This window comes from Acromyrmex echinatior, chromosome 10, assembly GCF_024713525.1.
Source record: "Acromyrmex echinatior isolate Ae372 chromosome 10, ASM2471352v2, whole genome shotgun sequence".
Classification (NCBI taxonomy): domain Eukaryota; kingdom Metazoa; phylum Arthropoda; class Insecta; order Hymenoptera; family Formicidae; genus Acromyrmex; species Acromyrmex echinatior.
In genome coordinates, this window is record NC_141861.1 from 11,108,532 (window position 1) to 11,134,731 (window position 26,200).

At 33.3% G+C, this 26,200-nt stretch overlaps 1 protein-coding gene and 1 long non-coding RNA gene across 3 annotated transcripts in view; one reads left to right on the forward strand and one right to left on the reverse strand.

Moving 5' to 3' along the window:
* LOC147908299 (uncharacterized) overlaps positions 1–1,035 on the reverse strand; it is a 167,523-nt gene extending 166,488 nt beyond the window's left edge. The window contains exon 1 of the long non-coding RNA XR_015546532.1: positions 844–1,035. This is a non-coding gene — a long non-coding RNA (uncharacterized LOC147908299). The remainder of the gene's footprint in view (positions 1–843) is intronic.
* A 399-nt stretch (positions 1,036–1,434) lies between these two features.
* The window catches only part of LOC105147873 (uncharacterized), a 29,543-nt gene continuing 4,777 nt past the window's right edge, over positions 1,435–26,200 (forward strand). Inside the window, exons 1-3 of one of the 2 annotated variants that reach the window (XM_087410786.1) lie at positions 1,450–2,401; positions 3,770–3,869; positions 24,071–24,178. In XM_087410786.1, coding sequence (XP_087266912.1) covers positions 1,620–2,401; positions 3,770–3,869; positions 24,071–24,178 — 990 coding nt within the window. In that variant the 5' untranslated portion in view covers positions 1,450–1,619. Of the gene's footprint in view, positions 2,402–3,769; positions 3,870–24,070; positions 24,179–26,200 lie in introns of both variants that reach the window. The other variant, XM_011059194.2, reaches the window with a different exon arrangement.

Genomic DNA, 26,200 nt, shown 5'->3' on the forward strand with positions numbered 1-26,200 from the left:
ATTTACATATGAATACAAATGAAGATAATTATTTTAATTGCACTTTTCTGTCTTTTACATACATTTTATTTAGTAAATTATTGATGCATATAAAATAACATATATATATATGAATATATATATATATATATATATATATATATATATATATATATATATACTAGCATACGTACACATGCGTGTGCGTATGTATGCATGTACGTATGTGCGTGCGTGCGCGCGCGCACGCGCGTGTGTGTGCTGTGTGATATGTATTAATGTACAAATATACGTGTATATAGAGATTATTACATTTTTTTATTTATTACTGGAAAATTAAAATTCACTAATTCGATATATATTATAAATAATATTATTAGTTACAAGTACTTATCTTCTTGTCATAGAATTTAGAAAAAATTAAAGTTTGTTTGTCAATATGGAAAAAGTTTGCAATTTATTGTAATGTTTAATAAAAAAAATCCAGTTCTTGGAAAAATCCATTCTGTTTTATAATTACTTTTTTCAATTTTAACACAGATTTTGTAGATTTTCATTTTCAAACATGAATTTTTTATTTCACAGAAATATAAAATATAAAAACCTATATATAGGAAAAAACATTTATCGACAAAAATATAATAATTTCTGAGAAAATAGTAGAAAGAACATATAATAATATATTTAAATGCAATATTTAATTTATATCCATTTATCTAAAAGCAATATCTATATCAAATTTAAAAAATAGAGATATAATATTCTATAATTGTCATTATGATGATAAAATCTTCAATTTTTAAAATTTTTAAATTATTTAATTTTCTAATTATTTTTTAATAAAAATAAAAATTGAGGACAAACCTGAAGTATCAGCCTTGTGAATATAGGTATTCAATTCGTGGATCGCCTCCTTTGAAATGTTTTAATATAATGAAATGTTTCAATGTATCCCGTATATTAAACCTCTCTTCCTTCTTCCCCGGATTGGACAGCAACTTAAGTCTGCGAAGTTCACGTTTAGATAGGATCAAGTTTCTCTTGCCACAGTTGACGAAGTACTATAAGATAATCGTTCCTTCAAAGAAGAAAGTTTATGTAGTCGTACGTATCTCCACTATAAATATAATGAAAAGGACGTACTATAATAAATCATATATTATTGCAAGAACCTTTAGTTATGAATTTCTATATTTGCCTGCAACAATAAAAGGCTATCTCTAGATCTTTATTCACGATATTATTGAAGTTTGCTTTTGTCAACATGTTTATAATTGTGATTGAAGGTAGCTGAATGTCTTCTGCTTTATGCTAACATTTGTACATAAAATATGCTATTGGTAACTGCTATACTCCAAGTAGAAAAGAAGTAATTGAAGAGAAATAATAAATAACTGTAGATCTACGATTGGTTAAGTGCGGCTTTTAAAACACGATAAAAGAGCGACATGTAGGAAATATCAGTCTGAATCGAAAAATCTTTTGCGATGATCATAAAATAGAATAAGTAGCATTTATGTTGTCTCTGTATATTTAAAATGCAACATATAATGTAGCATCGATGTAAGTAAACTGTCCGGACACTTAAAAGAAGTCCATTCTCTAACATTTATTACGAAGAGAAGAATTATATCAAGAATATGGATTTTCAAAGCGTAAATCCTCTAAATGTTCGCTTAAATGCACTATCAGGTAACTTGCTGCCCTTAAGATCAAATGATTCGCGATTTCCGATAACGTGGAAGATATACAGCGCCTTGATATGGCTGATTGAAATAATTCAAACAATCGCATTAATTCCCGGACTGATTCTGGTACCACGGAAGAAGGCTCTAAAAGACGGTACAGTTCTCTGTGTGGTTACCATAGAAATGTTTTTTATGGCCGTGCGGATTTACTCACGCAGACAGCTGCTGAATCAACTGATTCAAAAACTAAACGATATTTTACGTTTTTCGGATGAGACTATGAAGAATGTTGTGATGACAACTCTACGGCCTATGGAGAATCCGCTTAAGTTTTATTGGCTGTCTGGCTGGTTGGGTGTTTTCGTATGGGCTTGCTTACCATTTCTGTTCATTTTTAAAAAAATTTTCTTCTTTTACGAGGACTATAGAATGCCAGCAGTCTTCTCCAAGCAACCCTTTTCTCTTGATGTCTTCCTATTGGGCAGCGTTCTCATACTGATCGGTAACATGTATGTTTTTGTAAAGAAAGTCGGGATGGATGTTTATATGATACATCTTGTGCTACTGATAACGGCGCAGTATCGGTACATCGCCATAAAACTCGCTGTAATATTTCGAGACGGAAATTCGCTAAGTAAGCTCGATGAATCTCATCAAAAATACTGCTCTGGAATAAATCGCTGGGTAAAAAAAGAAATGATAGCATTATGTCGACATCACAGCAATATCGTTCAGTAAGTAATCAAGAAAATTTTATTAAAATTTGTTCTTTAAAAGAAAAAAATACATATATATAAATACATATGAATATATATAAATGCGTTGATAATAGTTATTGAAGGATCTTGAACCCAAAAAATGACATAGAATGTTTTTTCTTTTTTAATTCTTATAAAAAATCTAAAAAAAAGTAGTTCTATATTTAATTATGTTATTATTATTCTGTCACATATTTAAAATAGTAATTTAAAATTTAATATAGACACATGTTGTCACCCTGAGTAATCTTCAACAAGTTTTAGCCATCGCTCGTTATTCGTTAAAAAGTTATTAATAGTTAAAGTTAGTAATTATTTCCCTGCTTTACATAAAGAATCAGATATCTCTAGGCAGGGGAAGAGGTGTGGAGTAGACTGATTAAGAGAATACGCGAAGCGAGTTTTACCCCACCTCCCTCTCTACCTAGGGGCGCACTACTTTCCCCGTAAAACGAGGACCACACATAATTAAAATATGGGTTGAGTTAGGTTATAGCTTTTGGGGGCAATGCTTTTGGTCGTCCTCATAAGGAGACGGCATGTATAGCCTCAACGCATATATTTTACAAAGCGAAGCGTAGTCCACTCTATCTCCCCTCTTATCTTGTACGCCCCTAGACAGGGGAGGAGATGGAGAAGACTTCGTTTCGTGTTGTAAAATGTATCCGTGGAAGCAATATCCTGCGGCGGGACGGCACTGCCCCCAAAAACTAATTCAATCCGTATTTTAGTTTTGGGTGTCCCTCGCTTTGCGTGGAAAGTCACGCTCTTAGACAGGGAGGGAAAGGAAATGGGATAGATCTCCCTTCACTTGGAAATTCGGATGCCTCTTCGAAGGAAGGAGAGGCGGAATACGTTTCGCGTGGAAAGTTGTATTAATTTGTCTGTTCTATATCTTTCTCTCTCTCTCTCTCTCTTTCCTTCTGTTTAGAGTTATCCGACTTCTTAACATTATAAAACAAGGAAATAATAAACTGTAATTATAAACTTTAATCGCTAACTTTTTAACGAATAGCGAGTGACGACTAAAACTTGTTGAAGGTTATTCAGGATCAACATATGTTAAGATCAATCAAGGGATCATCTCCCCAGATTATTTATTTTAAATATAATGATATTAAAATGATTTATTGATATTTATAACAAGAAAAAATCTTTTATTACCTGCAAAATCTCGCAGAGACAATACAAGAAATAAAGATTTTAGGGATTTTGATGATATTTATACGTATATACTTAAAAATATATATATATATATATATATATATATATTACTATAAATTTTAAATATATAAAATATTAAATATTTTATAATATTTTATGTGTATGTGCATTTTATTTTAGCTTATCATCTATGTTAAAGAAATTACTGTCTTTGAACTTCAGTATGATCTATGTGAACAGTGTCTTAAGGTTTTGCTTCATTGGTATCATGCTGAGTACAGTAAGTAATAAGTGTTATCATTAATTATTATATGTGGTATGCTTGCAAACGCTTCATTCAAAAGATATTGCTCTACACAACACCGAAAGTTTTTAGAAATTTCTTTGAAATATTTCAATTGAAAAGTGAAACATTTCATAAAAGTTGCAAAATATGTCAGCAACATTTCTGAGACAGCTCTGGAATCGCAATTTTCGCACATAAAGTCTTGTTAGAAGGTTGCTGAACAGTTACAGAAAGAATCTGCAATTTTTTTTAAATATCATCAAAAAGGTTTCAGCTATTTCTAATACTTCAAACATGATATTTGAAAATATATTCAATTTATAATTAAGTAATATTTAAATTTATTACGTTTAATTTATCCACATAATAAGTAGTATATAAAGGAGGATTCTAAGAAGAGATCCTCTGAAGTGAGGGGCGAGGGGGTATCCGCGGCGCGGAGGGGTCCGGGGTGTATAACATCACTAGATGAGAAGGATGATATCGCGGAGGGATGACGTCACAGAGGGTGACGTTACTGAGCGAGGGGAACAACGTTATGGAGATATGCGGAGGACGAAGATGATGTCAATGGACGCGGGGTGTGCGACGAAATTACGTCATGGGAAATTATGTTACAGCGAGATGTGCGGAAAAATACATCGCGTCGCGGTCAGCTGGGATGATGTCACGCAGGATCATTGTCTGCCGGGCGCGGTCCCGCACGTTACACTTATCATTTATACTTACTGTCTCTTATGCATCACCATCTTCTCACACGCGAAATATTTTATTTAAATATTATATTATATTATACATTATATTATATTATATTTTATTTTATAATTCGAACGCACTGTGTGTGCAATAATAACAGCACGATTTGTCACACGCGATGGTGTCGCGCGTAACGCAATACCACAGAGATAAGATGGAAGGAATGGCACAGAGACAAAATAATTTTTTAAACACTGAAATATTTTTATTTTTTTATTTATATATAGGATATTTACTATTTATATTTATTGTCTTTGTCCTCTTTACGAACCCTTTTCGCAATTAAGTAAAGATTATTTTTTTATCGCAGATTCGAATGCTTAGTAAGAGCGCGTAACACTAAAACACTAATACAGTCGCGCGCGATGTAACCTAATGTCGCTGAGGCTGGAAGAACGAGGGAAGGATGAAAGAAAGATAATAAATGCTAAATTAAGTTAATCTATATTTATTTAAAAAACAAGAAAGCAAAAGGGCTATGAGCCAAAAAATTTTTATAAAATTACATCGTTAATGTAGAAGTTGGAACATAAGTAAAGAAACAATTATATCCTTCGATTAAGATTTAATAACAAATTGTTAGCAATAAACAAACATTTCGATCGCGATAGGATCATTATCAATGTTAAAATATATGATATTATAAATATAATATAAAAAACATAATATAAAATTTGTAAAAACAAATTTTGTAAAAACAAAACATAATATAAAATTATACTTCGCTCTCTCTTTAACAAACGGTAACATTAAATCAAATAAAATCTTGTCCGCAGTTATATTGTAGTTTTGAGACAGTCGCCACATGATAATTACAGTCAATAATTAAAAAGTTTAGAAATATGTCCTTTGATATAATGCAAATTGGAGAATGAACGCATAAAACCGAATTTTGTTTTGTAGGCAAGATATAATGTACAAGGATCATATATCAGCGCAAAATTATTGATATACTTAAAATGAAAAATTGCAATGAATAGCAAAGACAGACAATATAATACAGTGAGATAATACAAAGCAAATGTTAATAAAAATAAAAATTTGTTACTTTAAATACGAAACTACAGTCTGAAAATTAAGATATATTGAACTATTATATATGTATATTCATATAAATGAATTAATTTCAAAAATGATAATTGCGTGCTGATATGGTTATCGAACTTTCAACGCAATCAATCTGTAATATTAATAATCTTCCCAAATTTCCCAAATTTGGCTCTTCGTATTTAAAATAATGTATTTAACATAAACGATCATGTTTCCAATCTTATTGTTAAAATTTGTATAATGTATATTTATATATTATATAAAAATGTATAATTTAGTAACAGCTCAAATTAATAAAAATAAATACTTTTCACATAAAAACAAATTTTATCCAGTCAAAAATAAAATATGTGTCATGTCGCAGAAAGTCGGTTGAAATAAGAGACAAAGCAATAAGAGTAAAACAATGTATTCTCTCTTCGGTGTTATGAAACATTGTAAAAAATTGACACTTAGAGAAGGAAAAAAAAAGATAATGTTAGAAAGTAGTGGGAAGTGGGAATTAGAGAGAAAGGGGATAGAAGTGTAGATGAAAGTGGAAGGGAGAAAGGAGATAAAAGGAAAGAAAAAGAGGAATTATGAGGAGGAGAGGGATTGTACAATATGTAGATAAGATTCAGGCAATGATTCTGTATCATTTTGTTTGTTTAAGCCCTGTTTTTGCCTTTTTATGTGAATCACTTCAGATATCAATCTCTTGTTGTAAGAAGATTCACTGTTTAAAATCTTAACTTTATTTCATTTGAAATTGTGATTGAAATTGATACGGTGGTCGGATATGATAGATGGAGAAGGGTTTTTTTGTTAATATTTGAAATATATTCACGTATTCTTGTATGTTTGGCCAACTTTTTTATTTGGCCATCATAGCTGGCTTCACAATCGCATGAAATCTTATATATCACATTTTGAATAGAAAACAATTCTAACTTATCTTGTTCTCTCTTTATAAAATTTTTTGAAGTGTTGATAGTAGAAAATGCTAATTTACAATGAAACATATTGGATATAGATGAGAAATTTCGGAGACTTGACATAAGGAATTGTGAAAAATTTTTCTTTGATTTGTGTGGTATATTTATTGTGTATGTGAAATTTTAAACATTTATTTATTGTGGTAAAAATAAAAAAGAGAGGATAACCATTATTAAGAAAAATATTGTATCTGCTAGATTCTTATGTTGAAATCGAGGATGTGATAATTGAATCATTTTCTATATAATTTTTCTATATAAATAATGATTGTGCCTTTTTTGTGACAAAGAGAGTGATTGGAATGAAAATTTAGGAACTTTCCAGAAAATTATTTTATGATAAGTATTGAAAATAATTCTCTGACTATATTAATAATCAAAGTTGTGTCAAGAAAATTCAATCTATTATCAATGCCTCCATAGTATTGTAAATTGCAATTATGTACGTAAAGAAGTGGAAATATTAAGTGTGTCATTAATAGCATCAGATGGAAGTGCAAAAATAATGTTATCGACATATCTATAGCAAAATAATGGTTGTATTTGTGATAGCCAATTCTTTCAAATCCTGCATTACAATATCAGTAATTACAGGAACGGTAAATCCATTTGAGTACCAAAAACTTGTTTATAAAATTTATTGTTAAAGCAAAAAAAGTAGAATTTAAGACAAAATTAATAGCAATAACTCATCCTTTGAAATGTTTGACTTTGTGGAAAAATGGTCCCATCTTTTCTCAATACTATTATATTTAATGCCAAATCAGTAGGTACATTAGTACATTAGTAAAGAGGGACACAACATCCAAAGAAGCCAAAACACAATTAAATTCAAAAATTATTATATTTCGATTAGATGGAAGCTGTGACTAGAAGCTTGTGATATGCTCTTAATGTTGTATAAGTAAAAAGACAAATAATATAATGGACTATTTATAGATGATACAATTATTCTCAATAGGTTACCAACTTTATGAATTTTAGTCAATCCATCCCTGGTGAAAATTTTTCTCATAATTTTTATACGAATTGGAACATTTTTCAGAAATACTTAGAAATATTTGGAAAGTTTACATCTTCTCTCAGAATTTTTCATACAAGTGAATTCCGAAATATTCTGAAATTTCTCATCCCATAATTTTTAAAAAGTATTTTTAAATTTTTTAGATTTTATAACATTTCACCAGAAATTATACTTACAAAAAATCATAAAAATCTTACGATATTTCATAATTAATATATATGAAAAATTCTGAGAAAAGATGTAGATTTTTTGAGAAATGTTCCAATTTATATAAAAAAAGAGAGAAAATTATAAAATTATAAAGAAATTCTAAAAAATTATATAGAAATTCTGAAAAATTATATGAAAAATTCTGAGAAAAATTTTCTAGGGATACGCTCTAGGAATATTGTCATCTATTGTAAGCAATCTTCTATAATGGGCTCATCGATGAAACCACTGCCCTTCTATCTCGTAAATAATACACGTAGATTTTGAGTTATCTTTTTTGTAGAATCTCTGTTAATAATTGAATAGGTGTCAACATCCGAAAAAATCTCCTCTATTTTTAGAATATAAGAGTCTTTATTGAGAACAACAGTGACATTTCCTTTATCAGCATTAATAATAAGTATATTAGGATGGTCATTGATAATTTTTTTTTGTAAGAAACAGCCATTCGGAAATTTATTTGTCAGTAAAATTTAGAGAAGGAAAATTGTTATAAAATCTATTGAGGATTGGAATAGAGTTATTTCTGACAAAATTAACAATATTATTTGGATGATCAGTTACTGTTTTCTATATGTTTAATAAATTTAACTAGGACTTTTTTTTATTATGTTTATCGATTGGAAGATCAAATTTTTCTCCTAGTTGTAACAAAAATTAGACTTCTAGAGGAATATTAATGTTGCTCAAATTTACGAATCATTTGTCCTGTAATATTATATATTCAGAGGGGATGCTTCGCAAAATTCTTCAAAATGGATGTCGATTTTTTTCAGTGGCAGAATAATGATTAATATTCGCAGGGTGCAGCAGCATAACTTCCTTTTTTCAAAACTTTATAAAACCCATTGTATGAATCAGAACATTTTTATTTTTTTTTATAATGTAGGCGCATACCTAAAGTTTTGTTTTACATAGTTTTGAAGATCAAATCAGATAGGTGACGTCCCCCATTCTCCATACATTGAGTAAACCGATTTCTGGCGTTTGTCATGACTCTTGCCATAGCAGGCGTTATGTTGACAATTTCTTCCTGGATGTTGGTCTTCAAATCTTGTAAGGTACTTGGACGGTTCACATAAACACGGGATTTCAAAAAACCTCATAGAAAAAAAACACAAGGTCACAAGGGATCAAATCGGGAGAGCGGGCCGGCCACTCCAAATCGCCCCTAATTGAGATGAGGCGGGAAGTGTTCCCTCAATACAGCCATCGATGCTCTTGAAGTGTGTGCCGTTGCACCGTCTTGTTGGAACCAAATGTCCCCTAAGTCCAACTCATCTAGCCGTGGAAAAAAAAATTCCTGTAACATGTTTAAATACCGGTCCGAATTCACTGTCACTGCGACTTCATTCTCCTCAAAGAACCAGGGACCAATAATTCCAGCTGAGGAAATTGCACACCACACTGTAACTTTAGGTGAATGCAAAGACCTTTGATGCAATTCTCGAGGATTGGTGTCAGCCCAGTAGCGCATGTTTTGTTTGTTGACGGATTCACACAAATGAAAATGGGCTTCATCACTAAAAAAAACAATAGCGTCCTCAGAAACGACTTCAAGAAGAACCTCACACGCGTTCCTCCGAGAATTGAAGTCACGCTCAGAAAGTTCATGCGCAATCGCCATCTTGTAAGGATGGAAATGAAGATCATCATGAAGAATTCTCCTCACAGAACGATCGGAAAGTCCAAGGGCAGACGCATGTTTGCGCGCAGAACGCTGTGGTGATCGCAAAATTGAAGCTCTCACTGCCTCAATGTTTTCAGGTGATCTAATGGGCCGAGGGACTCCAGTTCTTCTTGTCGCATTTGCAGTTTGTCTGAACGTAGTAACCCACGTAACAATTGATTTCCGATCCGGGACAGGGGCCATTGGGGCTAAACTAAAGCGATTCCGAAAGGCGCGCTGGGTTGCGATCACAGAACATCCGCTCGAAAAGTAGGCCTCGACGGCAAAAGCACGCTCCTCACTGTTCCAACGCATGATGGCGACTGAACTGTGTCGGGACAAAACTTTATACTCCCGCCTCTCGAACGAGACCACTAGCGCTCCGCTACGACATCAACCCACTGAATGGCGCGCATTTCAAAAAAGGAAGTTATGCTGCCGCACCCTGTATGTGAGTCGTTAAAAAAACCGTGAGCAGATTCTTATTATTCAAGGTATTATGTGTGTTTGAGATCGGTAATTCGAAAGAAAAGCAAGCGATTTGGCGTTCTTTGTTCTTTTAAAACAATTCGGTACACGCAAACAGGCACCGGTAACGGACACTCGAAAGTTCTAGAACAATTCAATTCGCACACGCGAGCGCCGCGCTCCGACGAATACGTCACGCGCTGTCACCAATCCCACATACGGATTTTCTGTCGCGCATGACTGTTACGTTGAACGTCGTTAGAAAAGAATCCAAAGCGTCAATCAATTTTGTACACCTAATGCCACGTAATAATTACGATTGTGGCAAAATTTTATTGGATTTTTCCCAAGAAGAAAGCCCAGGCCGAAAGCAATAAATGCTTCGATCTCGCCGGCTTCCTTCTTAGATTTCTTAGATTTCTTAAAGTTCTTAGAGTCTAAAAGTTCTTAGAGTTCTTAGAGTCATAGTCTCGCTACTTTATCGCTTCGTAAAACCGCTGTGCTAACCGCTTAGTGAAGACCGCTATAAAACGAATCTTTTCGAGAAGTGCCGCGAACATCGCCGAGATTTTCCATCACCGCGATTCCAAATACAATTTAGAAAAGGTGACCGCATTTAATATTCTGTTAATCTAATATTTAATTAATTATTTTCTGACTTTGTAACTGCGCATATTAAAGAAAATTCTTTTGTTAAATTACAAAGAAACGGAGTTCTCTTTACTGTCGTGTATCATATCAACCTTGTGCCGTTTTCTCACTCGAATCTTTCCGCGCGGTGCACTCCCGCACAATGTGGATCATTCATTTTGAAACTAATGAAACGTAATGAAAAAGGTAAACGTATGAAATTGATTTGATTTTTAAATTAATTGATATATTTTTTTATTAATAACGAATAAATTTTTTTATGTATTATAATCGTATATTCGAAAAAATAAAACCGCTAATATGATCTAAATATTTAAAAAACTTTAAAAATGATCTATTATAAATTTTTATTAATTTGAGCTGTTACTAAATTATAAATTGTTATATAATATATATACATTATACAAATTTTAACTTTTATTAATGTTTGTTTTGTATTATCTCACTGTATTATATTATCTGTCTTTGCTATTCATTGCAATTTTTCGTTTTAAGTGTATCAATAATTTTGCGTTGTCATAATTCCTGTATATTATATCCTACACAAAAGGATAAAATTTGCGTTATTAAGAAATATGTAATTTTTATTTAATATAGCAAACCAAATACTGATAAAATAATTAAAATTCAATTTTTCTAGTGACAAATTTAACCGATAGAGTTAGCCAAGTCACGGGGGCATAAGGTCAATTGTTGCCCAATAAATCTTTTACATTAAAGCTTTATTTACCAGTATTTGACGTTGCTCGCTCGCTTCCGGAGTTAGATAAGACTAATTACAAACATCCACCAATCCGATTCCTCCAAGTGTCTAATTCCTAGAAGACGCTAGATCAATGACTTACTGCCAAAAACAAAAAAGGCATATCGTGAATATAAATACGAGGAACACAGCCAGTCAATCAGTAATACACTACTAGTTCCGCTGTAATCCATAGTGCGTGAAGTTCTCTCGATCGGTCGTAATAAACATATTCCTTAAGCCGGTCTCCCTCAATATTCAAAGTCAACTTTATCGAGGGCCAGCACTACCAGCCTATCTTCCGATCCGATCATCTGAGGGATTTATTACGTTGCCCTCTCGTTTAACCGCAGAAATAGTGAGCAATTAAGTCTCCAATATATCGGAAACATTTTTATTTAGTACATAACGAACCATCATAGAAATTTCTGTTCTTCTACTGCTATCCATTTCCTGTTTCTCTCATAAAATCATTCTTTTTTATTTCATGTTTGTTCGAAACGATTAATTGTATTACTGGAACTTCGAGCAGGTTATGCTCATTTCTTCTGATTAGATAAAGCGATAAAATACTTCTTGTAATTCTCTCTCTATTGCGATTACTCGAAGCGGTAAAGCGCTTTGACTGTTTCGATGTTGTGTTCTGATAATGTTGATTGCGAGACGTGTTTCAGCCTAACATCACATTGGTGATTGTTCCTTTATCCGTAGGTTGACTATTCTCCCAGTTTCTCCAATGTATACTTACTCGCAGGAATAAGATATTTTGTATATTCCTGCGAAGATCTTTGATTTTTCTTAGGATTTTTTAGAATTTGTCCTATCTTTTTGAGTGGTTTGAAGATAGTTCGAATATTGTTTTTTTAATACTCTACTAACCTGATCTGTCGTTCCTTTGACATATGGGAAAATGGATAGGATCCTTTCGTCTGTGTGTTAGAGACCATTGTCTTGTTTACATGTTTATTGATTGTTTTGTATGTCTTTTTTGTCGTGTCCGTTTTTCTGGAAGGCTAATTTTAAGTGATTGAGTTCTGTCTGTAGATGTTTTTTATCAGAGATGGTGAAAGTTCTATGTACAAGAATTGATTGCAGACTGTTTTTGTGCTGGACGGTGGTGCAACTCGGCATGTAGGTATCTATCTGTGTGTGTTAGTTTTTTATACACTTGATAGCCTAAGGTACCGTCAGCTTTCTTAGAGACAAGAACATCTAGGAAGAAGAGTTTTCCGTTTTCCTCTATGCCTATTATGAAGTGGATATCTGGATGAGGAAAATAAAGAATTTACGGAGTTCGGCTCTGCCGTGTCTCCATATCACGAATGTGTCTTCTATATAACGGAACTAAACTTCTGGTTTTTTTGAGTGTTTTTCTGAGAGCCTCTTTCTCAAAATGCTCCATGAAGATGTTGGCGATTACAAGAGAAATAGGAGAGTCCATTGCCGCTCCTGAAGATTGTTCATAAAATTGATTATTATAGGGGAGAAGTAAGTGATTGTTAAGTAGTGCTCTAGCGGGATGAGATCGGAGGGGACTTCACATGAAACGTTTATTGTGTCTTTTATTGGATCTTTTATTGTTTAATATGTCTTGTATGAAAAGGGATTCTACGTCGAAACTTACAAGCAGGTCTGTGGAACGTAGTCGAATTTTTTGGATCTTCTGATGAAAAGTTTGAAGTCTGTTGAGTTAGTTATGTGTGCTTCGGATTTTCTAGTGAAAGATTGTAGTGTTTGTGCTAGCGGGATAAGTTGTATGTCGGGGAGTGTATGGCACTGACATCTGAGGGATGTTTGATTTGTGTACTTTTGGTAGTCCGTATAGTCTTGGTGGGAGAGGATTTGTAGGTTTTAATGTTGATTTGATTTTTCTGGGAATGTTGCTTTGATTTGATTTTACTGAGAATGTTGCTTTTTTCCACCAGGATCTTGTTCTGCGCGATTGTATTAGTTGGATCTTTGTCATGCTTTTTGTATGCTTTGTCCGAGAGAAGGATTTTTACCTTTTTCTAGTTCCTACAACACTCAACGACCACCTAGGAACTCACAAATCGAAAAACATCCTTCATAAAACCAGCCTCATCCTCATCTAAGAATGCATCCACTTCACTAAGTTACAAATAGTCTTGATTTCCAGTAACGAAACATTTTTGGCATTCCAAAAATGGATTTGGACACGGAGGAAACTCACGAAACGTATACTCTTTATATAGAAAGCACCCCCCCGTATACTCTTTATATAGAAAGCCGTGGAAGTCTCAAGAATATTACATTTCCTTATTATTTTTAATATTTGAAGCAGTAAAACGCTTCAAGTGATTCATACTCATTTTTTTCAATTTCAAGAACTGGTAAAACGCTCTTATAAATTCCCCTCCCCTTTGTCTCTCTTTCTCTCTTTCTCTCTCTTTCGGATTAGAGCAGTAAAACGCTTTGAGTAATTCACTCATTTCTCGGTCTCTATTATTATTTGAAGCGATAAGGCTCTTCGAGAGATTCAAATCTCATTTATTTAATTTTATTTTTTTCCTCTTCCCTTTTCCTCACTTATCCCTTCCAATGCAAATATAAATGCTCTTCATCAATTTCGTTATCATAACTTCTTAAATTAAAAAGGAAAATTTCTAACGGAGATGATAAAGCGCAATTACCATCGGGTCGAAGGAAGCGAACTAAGATTGTACTAAAAAAAAGGGAGATCCTGATAATCGTGAAAAATCAGTCGGGAAATTTCATCTCCGAAGAAACCCATGCTGAGCTGGAGAAGACCCACAAAAAATCAATTATTCGGGAGAAGGTCTCACCCTCAGCGAGTGGATTTGACCGAGGACGATCCTTTGTCCCTTCTAACCACAGATTTCAAATTTCCTTCTCCTTCTTACTCTCCTACCCTGATAGATTCTTCACAGCCCGCAATTCCTCCTCTCTCTTTCTCTCCAGTCTCTTCTGAGGACAACAGATCCTTCGACGAGATTTTTCAATCACTTGAAAATCTCGCCGAATCTGCAAAGTTCTCCCTCCCTTTGACCACACCACCCACATACACTCACATACACATACACACATATTGTCAGAAAACCTAGATATTAGCTTAGTTTTTAGTATTATTATTGATAGCGTACACACACACACACACACGCACGCACACACGCACACACAAACACACACACACACACACACGCACATACATACAGGATGTAAAAAAAGTTCTGGACCCCTTAAATATCATGAAAAGTAATTATTTTTGAGAAAAATGTTTTATAGAAAAGTTGTAGGGTTGAAAAGGATCTTGACTGACCTTATCAATTTGACTTATCAGGGTCAAGTCAAGGTCAAATCGATTTTTTTAAGCAAAACTCCCTATTTTTGATTTTAGAATCTAATAGCTGAATACAGGAGCTTTCCAAACATTACAATAAAGCCTCTTTTTAGTCAGTTCTTTTCAAATCATGAGAGTTAAAAGTTACGGCAACCGCCGGCATTATTTAAGGTAGACATTACGGAGAGAATGCCCAACTGGATTTATGAGTCATGTATGTGCCCGCGAATGTCTGTATTCCTATCTTCTCGTCCCTCCTACCTTTTCCTTCTCCTTCCCTTCCCCCCTTTCCTTCCTACTCCTTTCTATTCCCTCTCTCTCCTTCCCACTTTTTCAACAAAGCTGGAGACTACATAAGCTAGAAATCTTTCCTGTCAAGTTCACTCTTTCTGTGACCTGCGATTGAGAAGGTATACTTTTTTGTAATACTCCATTCTGAGATTGCTTATCGCCACATAGTTATCTTTGTTTATAAAGTATTTATTTAAAATATTTTATAATGTTTACTGAACATGAGCGTATATTTCTTTTAATGATGCGAGGATGGAGTGATCGTAGGAGGTCTTACGCATGTGACAGAACTAAATCAACTGTTATTCGCACTGTACAACGTTTTGAAAAAATGGGTTTTGTAAAAGACCGTAATAGACAAGGTAGACTAGCAATAGCGACAAATCCTGATAAAAGATTGAATGTTCTACAGTCTTTTATCGAAGATCCGCGTAATTCAATTCGCAAAGTTGCACAACACGACATCGATCCTATGCCAGTTCATAAAATTCTGAAAAAGGAGAAATTTCATCCATATAAGATCCATCTGACGTAGGAACTATGTGAAGATGATTTTGATCGTCGCATTGAATTTTGGGAAAATATGATATTAAATATCGATAGAAATATTTTATTTGTAGTCAACATTATTTTTTCAGATGAAGCTACTTTTGAGCTAACCCGGAATGTAAATCGATATAATTGCAGATATTGAAGCGATGAAAATTTGATGTACGAGGCACATACTCAGAATCAGCAAAAAGTCAATGTATGGGCTGGAATTTTAAATGAAGTCATTATTGGGCCTTTCTTTATTGAAGGTAATTTAAACACTGACAATTACTTAGCCATGCTTCAAGATGAAATAGTTCCGGCAATCCGATCGCTCGTCAAAACTTCAATGACATTTGATTCCAGCAAGATGGGGCGTCACCTCATTATGATTTACGAGTACGCCAATAACTGAATGAAGTTTTTTCGAATAAGTGAATAGGAAGGAGTTACACTGAATGGCCAGCATGATCATTTGAACTAAATCCATTCGACTATTTTTTGTGGGGAAATTTAAAGGGAAAAAATTTTAATACTAAATTTTAAAATTTTAATGATTTACGTCAACGAATAATAAATGAATTTAGAATCATGCCTCGCGAATTCTGTAGAAATGCAGTCTTAAGTTTTTATAATCGTCTAGCACATTGTCAGACTGCGGAGGGACGCCAATTTGCTATAATATGTAATATTCTTTTAATCCTAGCCATACTAGGATATGACGTATCTAATGCGATTTTTCACATTGCAATTCAGACTTTAACTTTTTATGATGTAATTTAAGAATAAAATATTTTTTGTTTCATTTTTTTTATTTGTTCTTGTCTTTCTCTAGAGATATCAATTTTGAATGTGATAAGTTAAAAATATGTTTTCTATTCAGAGATATAACTTGACGAAGTCCCAGATCCCAGTGGGGGGTCTAGCCGAGAAAGTAACTAAAAACTGATAAGTAAGGCGATGGGTTAAAGGAACGAATGACAGTTGATTTAGATATACTATTGTCTTTATTTCTAAAAGATTGATTGAAAAGTCTTTTCGCATGCGTAAAACCTCCTATGATTATCCCATCCTCGCATCATTAAAAGGGATACAAACACCTTAGCTTAGGTAATGCTAATGCCGCGGCGGTTCCATAACTTTCAACTCTCATAACTTGAAAAGTAGTGATTAAAAACAGGGTTTATTATAGTGTTTTGGAAAGCTTTCGACCTCAGCTATTAAATTCTAAAATCAAAAATAGGATGTTTCGTTTAAAAATATCGATTTGATCTTGACTTGACCTTGGTCGCGCCATCCAAGGTCAAATAAGTCAATAAATCATTTTCAATCCTACAACTTTTGTATAAAACATTTCTCTCAAAAATAATTACTATTAAGATATTTATGGGATCCGGGACTTTTTCTACACCCTGTATATATATATATATATATATATATATATATATATATATATATATATACATATGTATATACACAGTGCGACAAATATGTTCCCGGACACGACCTCACGGACCACACCTCAGCAACCAGTGGCTACATCTATGCGTTCAAACATGCATTTTAAAGGTTGAACATTTTACTATCATCTGTCAAAGTTTCATTCATTTTGGTTGACATATAACGAAGATATGACAGTTCATGTTAAACAAGATTTTGGTCGAGATAGAAATTTTAATATGGAACAAAGAGCAGTGATTAAATTTAACGCAAAACTTGGTAAAAGACTTGGTCAGAAATATTCCGATCGATGCAACAAGTTTACGGCAGTCAATGTCTAGGTCGTACAGCTGTTTTTGAGTGGCATAAGCGTTTTTTGGAAGGCAGAGAGACCCTTGAAGATGACAAAAAATCAGGACGGCCAATTTTGGTTCGAACACCCGAAATGATCGAAAAAGTACACAGTGCGACAAATATGTGTACGGTTCGAATCGTTTCTCTACTGATATTTCAAGCCTCCTCCATCATTTTTAGTGATGCATTGCGATCGTTTGCAACAAAATCACTTTTTCGATCATTTCGGGTGTTCGAACCAAAATTGGCCGTCCTGATTTTTCGTCATCTTTAAGAGTCTCCTTCCAAAAAACGCTTATGCCACTGTACAACCTAGACATTTACTGCCGTAAACTTGTTTCATCGATCGGAATGTATTTATATATATATATATATATATATATATATATATATATATATATATATAAATGTCTATAAATGAATGTAAGCAATTACTTTTTTGAAAAGCAATAGTAATTAACATTTATTTCGGCACCCTTCCGATTCGTTTCATCTTCCCAAAGAACGACCTTATCCCTGATCAAATAAAATTAAGTTTTTTGACCTAAAAAAGAAGGTCGACGGATGCACGGTCGCAGATCAGGTAGTAACGTCGCGTATCGACGTTGATCCACATTTGGAACCCATTAAAGTGCTTCCTATTTATGGCACGCGCCTTCGGATCGATAACTACAAGAGTGGAGTTTGTTCTGTTCTTCCCTAGCCCTCCTCCACTCCTAATTCCTTCTTTCGTTCAAGACAAAAAATCCTGGGGCTTGGACGTAACAGTATATATATTTGTGATTTATTTATTTAGTTTTAATTTCTCCTCAGCTCAAATATAAGTGTAATGTCATCCTCTCAAATTGTATATGATAAGACGCGCTGTAATGGGGAAGAACAAACGAATAAGCCATCCACAGAGAAAAATTTTTCACAAACAGCTATAAATGAAATATTTACTTGCTCGACTCATGTTAAATATATGAATTCACAACGCTATGGATGTTCGTAAATTTGAGAAATCCAAAAACATGGGTTTATCCGTTTTTTCATCTTTATGAATAAGGAAATCCAAGACCCATTATTGATACGTATCAATATATGATATAATACTATACGATAATCATTACTCTCAACTTCACACCTAGGACATATTAGCGCGAAAATTATTAGTGCAAGTTTCCACATTGCGGAAACTAAATTCTCGATTGCAAATTAAATGTACGAGCGGTAAACAATTACGCCCTTACGAAAAAATACTATTAGTGACACTATAGCACTAATAGTATTTTCGCTAGTGTCACTTTTAGTGCTAATAGTGCTAATGGTATCACTTTTAGTGCTAGTCATGTTACTGTTAGTACTAATAGTGCTAGTAGTGTCACTTTTAATGATAATAGTGCCACAGTATTATTATTAGGCTCATTTTTATCAAACTTTTGTTCATTAACCGGTTTAATACTTCGCAAGATTTTACCTAATGCTGAGTTTAGATACCCGCTAGAGTATCATCCAGATATCACCCTATCTTTGTTTTTATTATACATTAGACAAGAATGATATGACATTCTGGGAGTATTCAGGTGGGAATCTGAATACGCCTTAATAAATTTCCGAAATTTATAACTTCTATGGAAAAGAAATTTTGGTGATCTGTAAGGAATTCTGCGAAGTTACTAAACCGTTAGAACTAAACAATCAGAATTTAATAAAAATAAGTTTTAGTGTTAATAGTGATACTATTAGTGGTATTTATATCTTAGTCAAAATAAATTAAGAATTTTATGGAACATCTTTATAAACATACGTACATATATATTTATGCAAAACATGTAAAATATAACGTTCATATTATTCAATACGTAAATATTATTTATTTTTTGTCGCTGATTTTACTCGTATTTTCCGTGGAACAGCATTGTTCCACATTTTTGCTGGGCTGATTTTTTAAAAACAGCCTTTGCTTCCTTTATATTGTTAGGTAGAAATTTATTAAAAACATATTTTAGAAAAAATAATATTTTTTATTAAGTGTACAAATTTGCTTCCGCCGTTTTCCTATAAATGGCTTTAACGGTAAGTGATCGAAATAAATAAATCGTAGACGTTATACAATAAACTGGACATCTGTCAACATAACCCCATAGAAACATTAGTCGATTTGTGTCTGCATCATAAAGTTATTCTCGATTAAAAATGTCAGTTTACGAGCCAAATTCTCATCATTTGCGGGAGGTTTTAATTTTCTGCTTCAATATGAAGAAATCTACGGCTGAGGCTCATCGAATGCTCTCAAATACTTATGGTGAGGCCGTTATTAATGAAAGAACGTGTCGTGAGTGATTTTAACGCTTCAAAAACGGTGATTTAAGTCGAAGACCGTATAGCGGTGGAAGAGAGAAGGTTTTCGAAGATGCAGAATTGGAGGCATTACTTGATCAAGACTCATGTTAAAATCAAGAAGAATTGGCACGATCATTGAGAGTGACTCAACAAGCCATTTCAAAACGCCTCAAAGTCATGGGAATGATTCAGAAGCAAGGAAATTGGATGCCGTACAAATTGAAGCCAAGAGATGTTGAACGGCGTTTGTTTGCTTGAAAGGCAAAGACGGAAGGGATTTCTGCATCTCATTGTGACTGGGGACGAAAAATGGGTTCATTATGATAACCCCAAGCGCAGAAAATTATGGGGAATTCTCGGCCATGCTTCCACGTCGACGGCCAAACCGAATATTCACGGCTCCAAGGTTATGCTCTGTATTTGGTGGGACCAGCTTGGCGTATTATGAGCTGTTAAAACCGACTGAAACAATCACAGGCGATCAGTATCGAAATTGATGCGTTTGAGCCGAGCATTGAAAGACAAACGGCCGCAATACAACGAGAGACACGATAAAGTGATTTTGCAACATGACAATACTCGACCCCATGTTGCGAAAGTGGTCAAGACATACTTGGAAACGTTGAAATGGGAAGTCCTATCCCACCCGCCGTATTCTCAAGACGTTGCTCCCTTTGACTATCACTTGTTTCGATCAATGGCACACGGCCTGACTGACCAGCACTTTCGGTCTTATGTAAAAGTAAAAAATTGGATCGATTTGTGGATCGCCTCAAAAGATAACCAGTTTTTTCGACGCGGGATTCGTAAATCCCCTGCCCGAAAGATAAGAGAAAATAGTGGCCAGCGATGGAATCATAAATGTATAACCAATTTTTTACAATAAAGCTTCGAATTTCGGAAAAAAAAACGGCGGAAACAAAGTTGTACACCTAATAATACAGTCGCTTGGTAAGTTCACCATGGATTAAGCTAATTGCAATGATTGTTTTTAATTCGAAACCACTCCAAATCAATTGAAATCGATTAAAAAATGAAATGGGTATAAAATTTATCAATAAAGTTCAGGCGCTGGTTTATTCTTGTGTTCACATTAAGCATAAATACATCATCGATCACATAATTAATATTTCGATAAATCTGTGCGAGAGCGCACCGCGCGGAAAAATTCGAGTGAGAGTTCGGCGCACGGCTGGTATGATGCACGACAGTAAAATCAACTCAGTTTCTTTGTAATTTAACAAAAGAATTTCTTTAATATATTCAGTTACAAAGTCAAAAGATATAATTAATTAAAGATTAGATTAACAGAATATTAAATGCGGTCACCTTTTCCAAATTGAGTTTGGAATCGCGGTGATGGAAAATCTCGGCGATTTTTCTCGACGCTTCTCGAAAGTTTCGGTTTATAGCGATTTCACTAAACGGTTAGCACGGCGATTTTACGAAGCGAGATTATGACTCTAAGAACTCTAAGAACTTTTTGGAAGTAAGAAGGAGGACGGCGAGATCGAAGCATTTATTGCTTTCGACCTGAGCTTTCCCTTTTGGGAAAAATCCAATAAAATTTTGCCACAATCTTAATTATTACGTGGCATTAGGTGTACAGAATTGATTGGCGCTTTGAATTCTTTTCTAGCGACGTTCAACGTAACAGTCATGCGCGGCAGAAAATCCGTGCGTGGGATTGGTGACAGCGCGTGACGTATTCGTCAGAGCGCGGCGCTCGCGTGCGCGAATTGAATCGTTCTAGAACTTTCGATTGTCCGTTGCCGGTAACGACAGCTTGTTTGCGTGTAACGAATTGTTTTTAAAAAGAACAAAGAACGACGAATTCGATGATTTTAATGAGGATTAAGATCATGCTCGAGATGAAATCACGAGCTCAATTTATGCATGCGTTCAATGACAATTAATGTCGGTCGACTGACAGAATTCTTGCTTTTCTTTCGAATTACCGATCTCGAACAAATCATTTTCAGCAGATTAATTTTTTATCCGATAATGATATATTAATTGTATCCAAACACGGTATTACAACTTTTGATTTCATATTTAAAATAAATATAAAGCTTAGAAAAATGAAATGGCCTTCAAATAATAGACCAATAAATTTTTTATTTAAATATAAAATGAATTATATTAATTATTATTTCATAAAAATGACTGTTAATCTAAGAAACTGTACTACATAAATATTGTAAAAACTTATATTTTTATATTATTATTATTGTAATAAGATTATTATTGTAATAAAGAATTACAGTTTTGCAATGTTGTAGAATATTACAAACATATTATTGACATTTTGCAGGCATATTGTTAATTTCTGTAATATCTCTGCAATGTTACATTGCAATCTGCAATATTGCAACATTGCAGCAATATTGCTTCAATCTTCTGTACTATATGAGATCAGTTAATCGCTAACAATCATAAACGATTGATTATTCGGCGATTGAAAATCACACGAAGAAAAAAACACGTCTGTAAGTCCGTACACAACACAACATGTGTTTACGTGCGGTAAGCTGCTGACTGACTTTCTTGATTATAAGTACAGCGAGTGCAGTTCACGCAGCGCCTCAATGAACTGCACTCATTGCACCCATAACCAAGAAAATCAGCTGCTTGCCGCATATAAATACATATTGTATTGTATATGACTTACAAGCATAGTTTTTCGTATGATTTGCATTTACCCAATAATCAATCGTTTGTGATTGTTACTGATTAACTGATAAATCGGTTAATAAATTCCTCTTGTTATCAAGTATGTAAATATAATCAAATTGTGTTAATATGTTGAAACGTGACAATTTATGCTGACCCAAAGTGAATTAAATTACAATATTTTGGAAATGTCTCAGAAAGGGTCTATAATAATCTGCAATAAAATGTAGGGATTTCTATTTTAAAAATTCAAAGTGACCTCGTCTTAACCTTAGCAACGCCATCCAATGTCAAATAGATGTAATCAGTAAATAGACTTTTTTAAATCCTATAATTTTTATCTAAAACATTTTTTCGTATCTTTTATAATTTTTTAGATATTTGTTAAAGTTAAAATATATTTATGTATACATATATGTATACAAGGTGTCCCATTTTAAATAATGCATTAATATTTCTATGATAGATACGGAAAAATGTTTCAAACAAAAGTTGTATAGTTTGGAGGGGGATATAAGACAGTATCATTGATTTGACCTGGCGTCGCCAAGATCAAATCAAGAGCATTGATTTTTTTTAATGAAATATCCTATTTTTGGTAATAGAATTTAATAGTTGGTGTCAAAAGCTTTTCAGAACAGTGTAATAAAGTTATTTTTCATTATATACTTTTCGAGTTACAAGATTTGAAAGTTACAGTACCGCCGGCATCAGTATTACACAAGATGCTGTAACTTTCAAGTATCATAATTTAAAAAGTAATTAATGAAAAAAGATTTTTTTATAGCGTTTTGAAAAGCTCTCGACACCAGCTATTTTGCCATCAAAAATTAGATGTTATTAAAAAAAATTGATGTGACCTTGACTTGACCTTGGCAATGTCACCCAAGGTCAAATCAAATAGTATCTTTTTACCCCCCGAACCATACAACTTTTGTTTGAAACATTTTTCTATATCTACCAGTTTTCGAAAAATCTTAATGCATTATGTAAAATGAGACACCCTTATACATACATATATTTTTTTGGGACACTCTGTATATATATATATATACAAGATGTCCCAAAACAATTTCCGCATTCAGAGTACAGGACATGAAATTTGCGTTTACTCGAATAACTTCAACCTGTTCTCGTGCAAAAATTATTTGTCGACACGATTTTGCTACAAGAAACAGTTGTTTGTTTTAACATAAAATATCAGGTCCTGTACTCCGAATGCGAGAATTATAAGACCTGCATCTCAACCATCGTACAATACTTTTATAGCATATTCTAGAAAAGTGGAGTAGAAAGTCCTAATACGTAAATGTCGAATAATATAATAATTCTTGAATTATAATTGATCAAAGATAGTTTATAATTCAAAAACTGTTACAAAAACATATATCATCGACATTTTCATATTAAAATTTTCATCTTAGAATGTTCCAAAGAATCAAGAAATAACAATAAAAACTATAGAAGTAAAATTTTTTTGATTTTTAAGCAGTTAAAGTAAGTTTATAATTTAAAAAATTATTGTAGCCACATTTTCATTTCAGGATTTTTATTCTACTTTATCTCTAAAATATCGTTATGAATGTACAAAATATTCTGTGAAAATATTGTAAAATTTAATAAATGTGAGACATCCTATATGTATACATGTATATTTATGTACATATGTATATATTTATAAATTTTATATTAAATAAAATATTTTTATATTTTCTGAGGTACCTTCAACGACTGTCCCAGAAGCTCTTTCGATCGTCATGTTCGCGTGTGGCTCAATAGTTCAATTTTACATGTTATGTTCTTGCGTTCAACAATTACTAGACGCGGTTAGTAGTAATTTAATTAAAAAAGACCTTACAAAATTAAAAAAAAATATATATATATATATTAAATACTAAATACATAAAACGTATTACTCAAAAGAGTTGTTGTTTAATATAATTGATTTATATATATATATATATATATATATATATTATATAAAATTAAGTTTAAAATTAGAAATAATCTAATACACAGTGCGACAAATATGTTCCCGGACACGAACCACATCTCAGCAACCAGTGGCGACATCTATGTGTTCAAACATGCATTTTAAAGGTTGAACATTTTGCTATCATCTGTCAAAGTTTCGTTCATTTTGGTTGACATATAACGAAGATATGACAGTTCATGTTAAACAAGATTTTGGTCGAGATAGAAATTTTAATATGGAACAAAGAGCAGTGATTAAATTTAACGCAAAACTTGAAAAAGTGCATCAGAAACATTCCGATCGATGCAACAAGTTTACGGCAGTCAATGTCTAGATCGTACAGCTGTTTTTGAGTGGCATAAGCGTTTTTTGAAAGGCAGAGAGACCCTTGAAGATGACAAAAAATCAGGACGGCCAATTTTGGTTCGAATATCCGAAATGATCGAAAAAGTATGTGATTTTGTTGCAAACGATCGCAATGCATCATTAAAAATGATGGAGGAAGCTTTAAATATCAGTAGAGAAACGATTCGAACCATATTACATGAAGATTTGGGTAAAACGAAGGTTTGTGCGAAGGTTTGTTCCACACACATTAAGAAGCGATCAAAAATCAGCGAGAATCAATTATTCCAGAGACATCGTTGCAGCCGCAGAAAATAATCCAAACTTCCTAAAATCAATTGTTACGAGTGATGAAACATGGTGCTTTCAATATGATCCAGAAACTAAGCGTCAAAATGCGGAATGGAAGTCAAAAAATTCATCACAAGCAAAAAAAGTATGAAAAGTTCCATCAAAAATCAAGATAATGCTCATCACATTCTTTGATAGCAAAGGTATTATCCACAAAGAGTTTGTTCTAACTGGCCAAACAATTACTGGTGCATATTATCTCGAAGTTTTAAAGCGATTGATGGGCAGAATTCATCGTATTCGCCCCAAATATCGTGATTTGAGAAAATTGGTCTTTGTTGCATGATAATGCACCAAGTCACACTTCATCGATTGTCCGTCAATGTTTGGCTCGAAATTGTGTCTGTGTTAAACCATCCACCGTATTCACCTGATTTGGCCCCCTGCGACTTCTCATTATTCCCAAAATTGAAATTGAAATTGAAAGGACGCTTTTTTGATGACATTCCGACCATCCAATCAGTTTTTACACAGGCACTAGAGGCAATTCCGCAAACTGAGCTAGAACATGCATTTGAATCACTATTGAATCGCTGTAACAAGTGTATTGAAGCCAGAGGAGAATATTTTGAATAATAAAACCAAAAAATATGCATATTGTTGTTTCAATTATGATTTTCAGGCCCTGTCCGGGAACATATTTGTCGCACTGTGTAGGTTGTAATGAATAAAATTTCAATAATCAAATTGTAAAAAAGCAAAGGAGCTACGCTTGTTGTTCGCTTTGTTATGCTTGTTTTACAATATTTATATGTTTATTATAGACTAACAATTGCATACCTACATACACTCACCGATTAAAAGATTGCAACAGATTTTTTCTATGGTTTTTGAATGCAGCCTACTCATCGAGCGATTGGTTTTTACTTACGGATCCATAAGTAAGAATGGCTTGGTGAGTAAACTGTATGCCGAAACCCATTAAAGAAAAGTGTTGCAATCTTTTAGTCGGTGAGTGTACATACAGACGTTTCAATCTTTTCACATCAGATCCTCTTCAGAGTAATAAAATTATCCCTACTATTTTTACATATCAAAACTTTCGTAAAATCAAGATTCTATCGAGATTCCTGTACTTCGAACGCTTCAATTATCATAAATGAATTTATCTATAATCCGTTGTGGCGAATGTTAGTGCCGGTGTAGTATTAAACATGAAGTATCGAATGCAAAGACT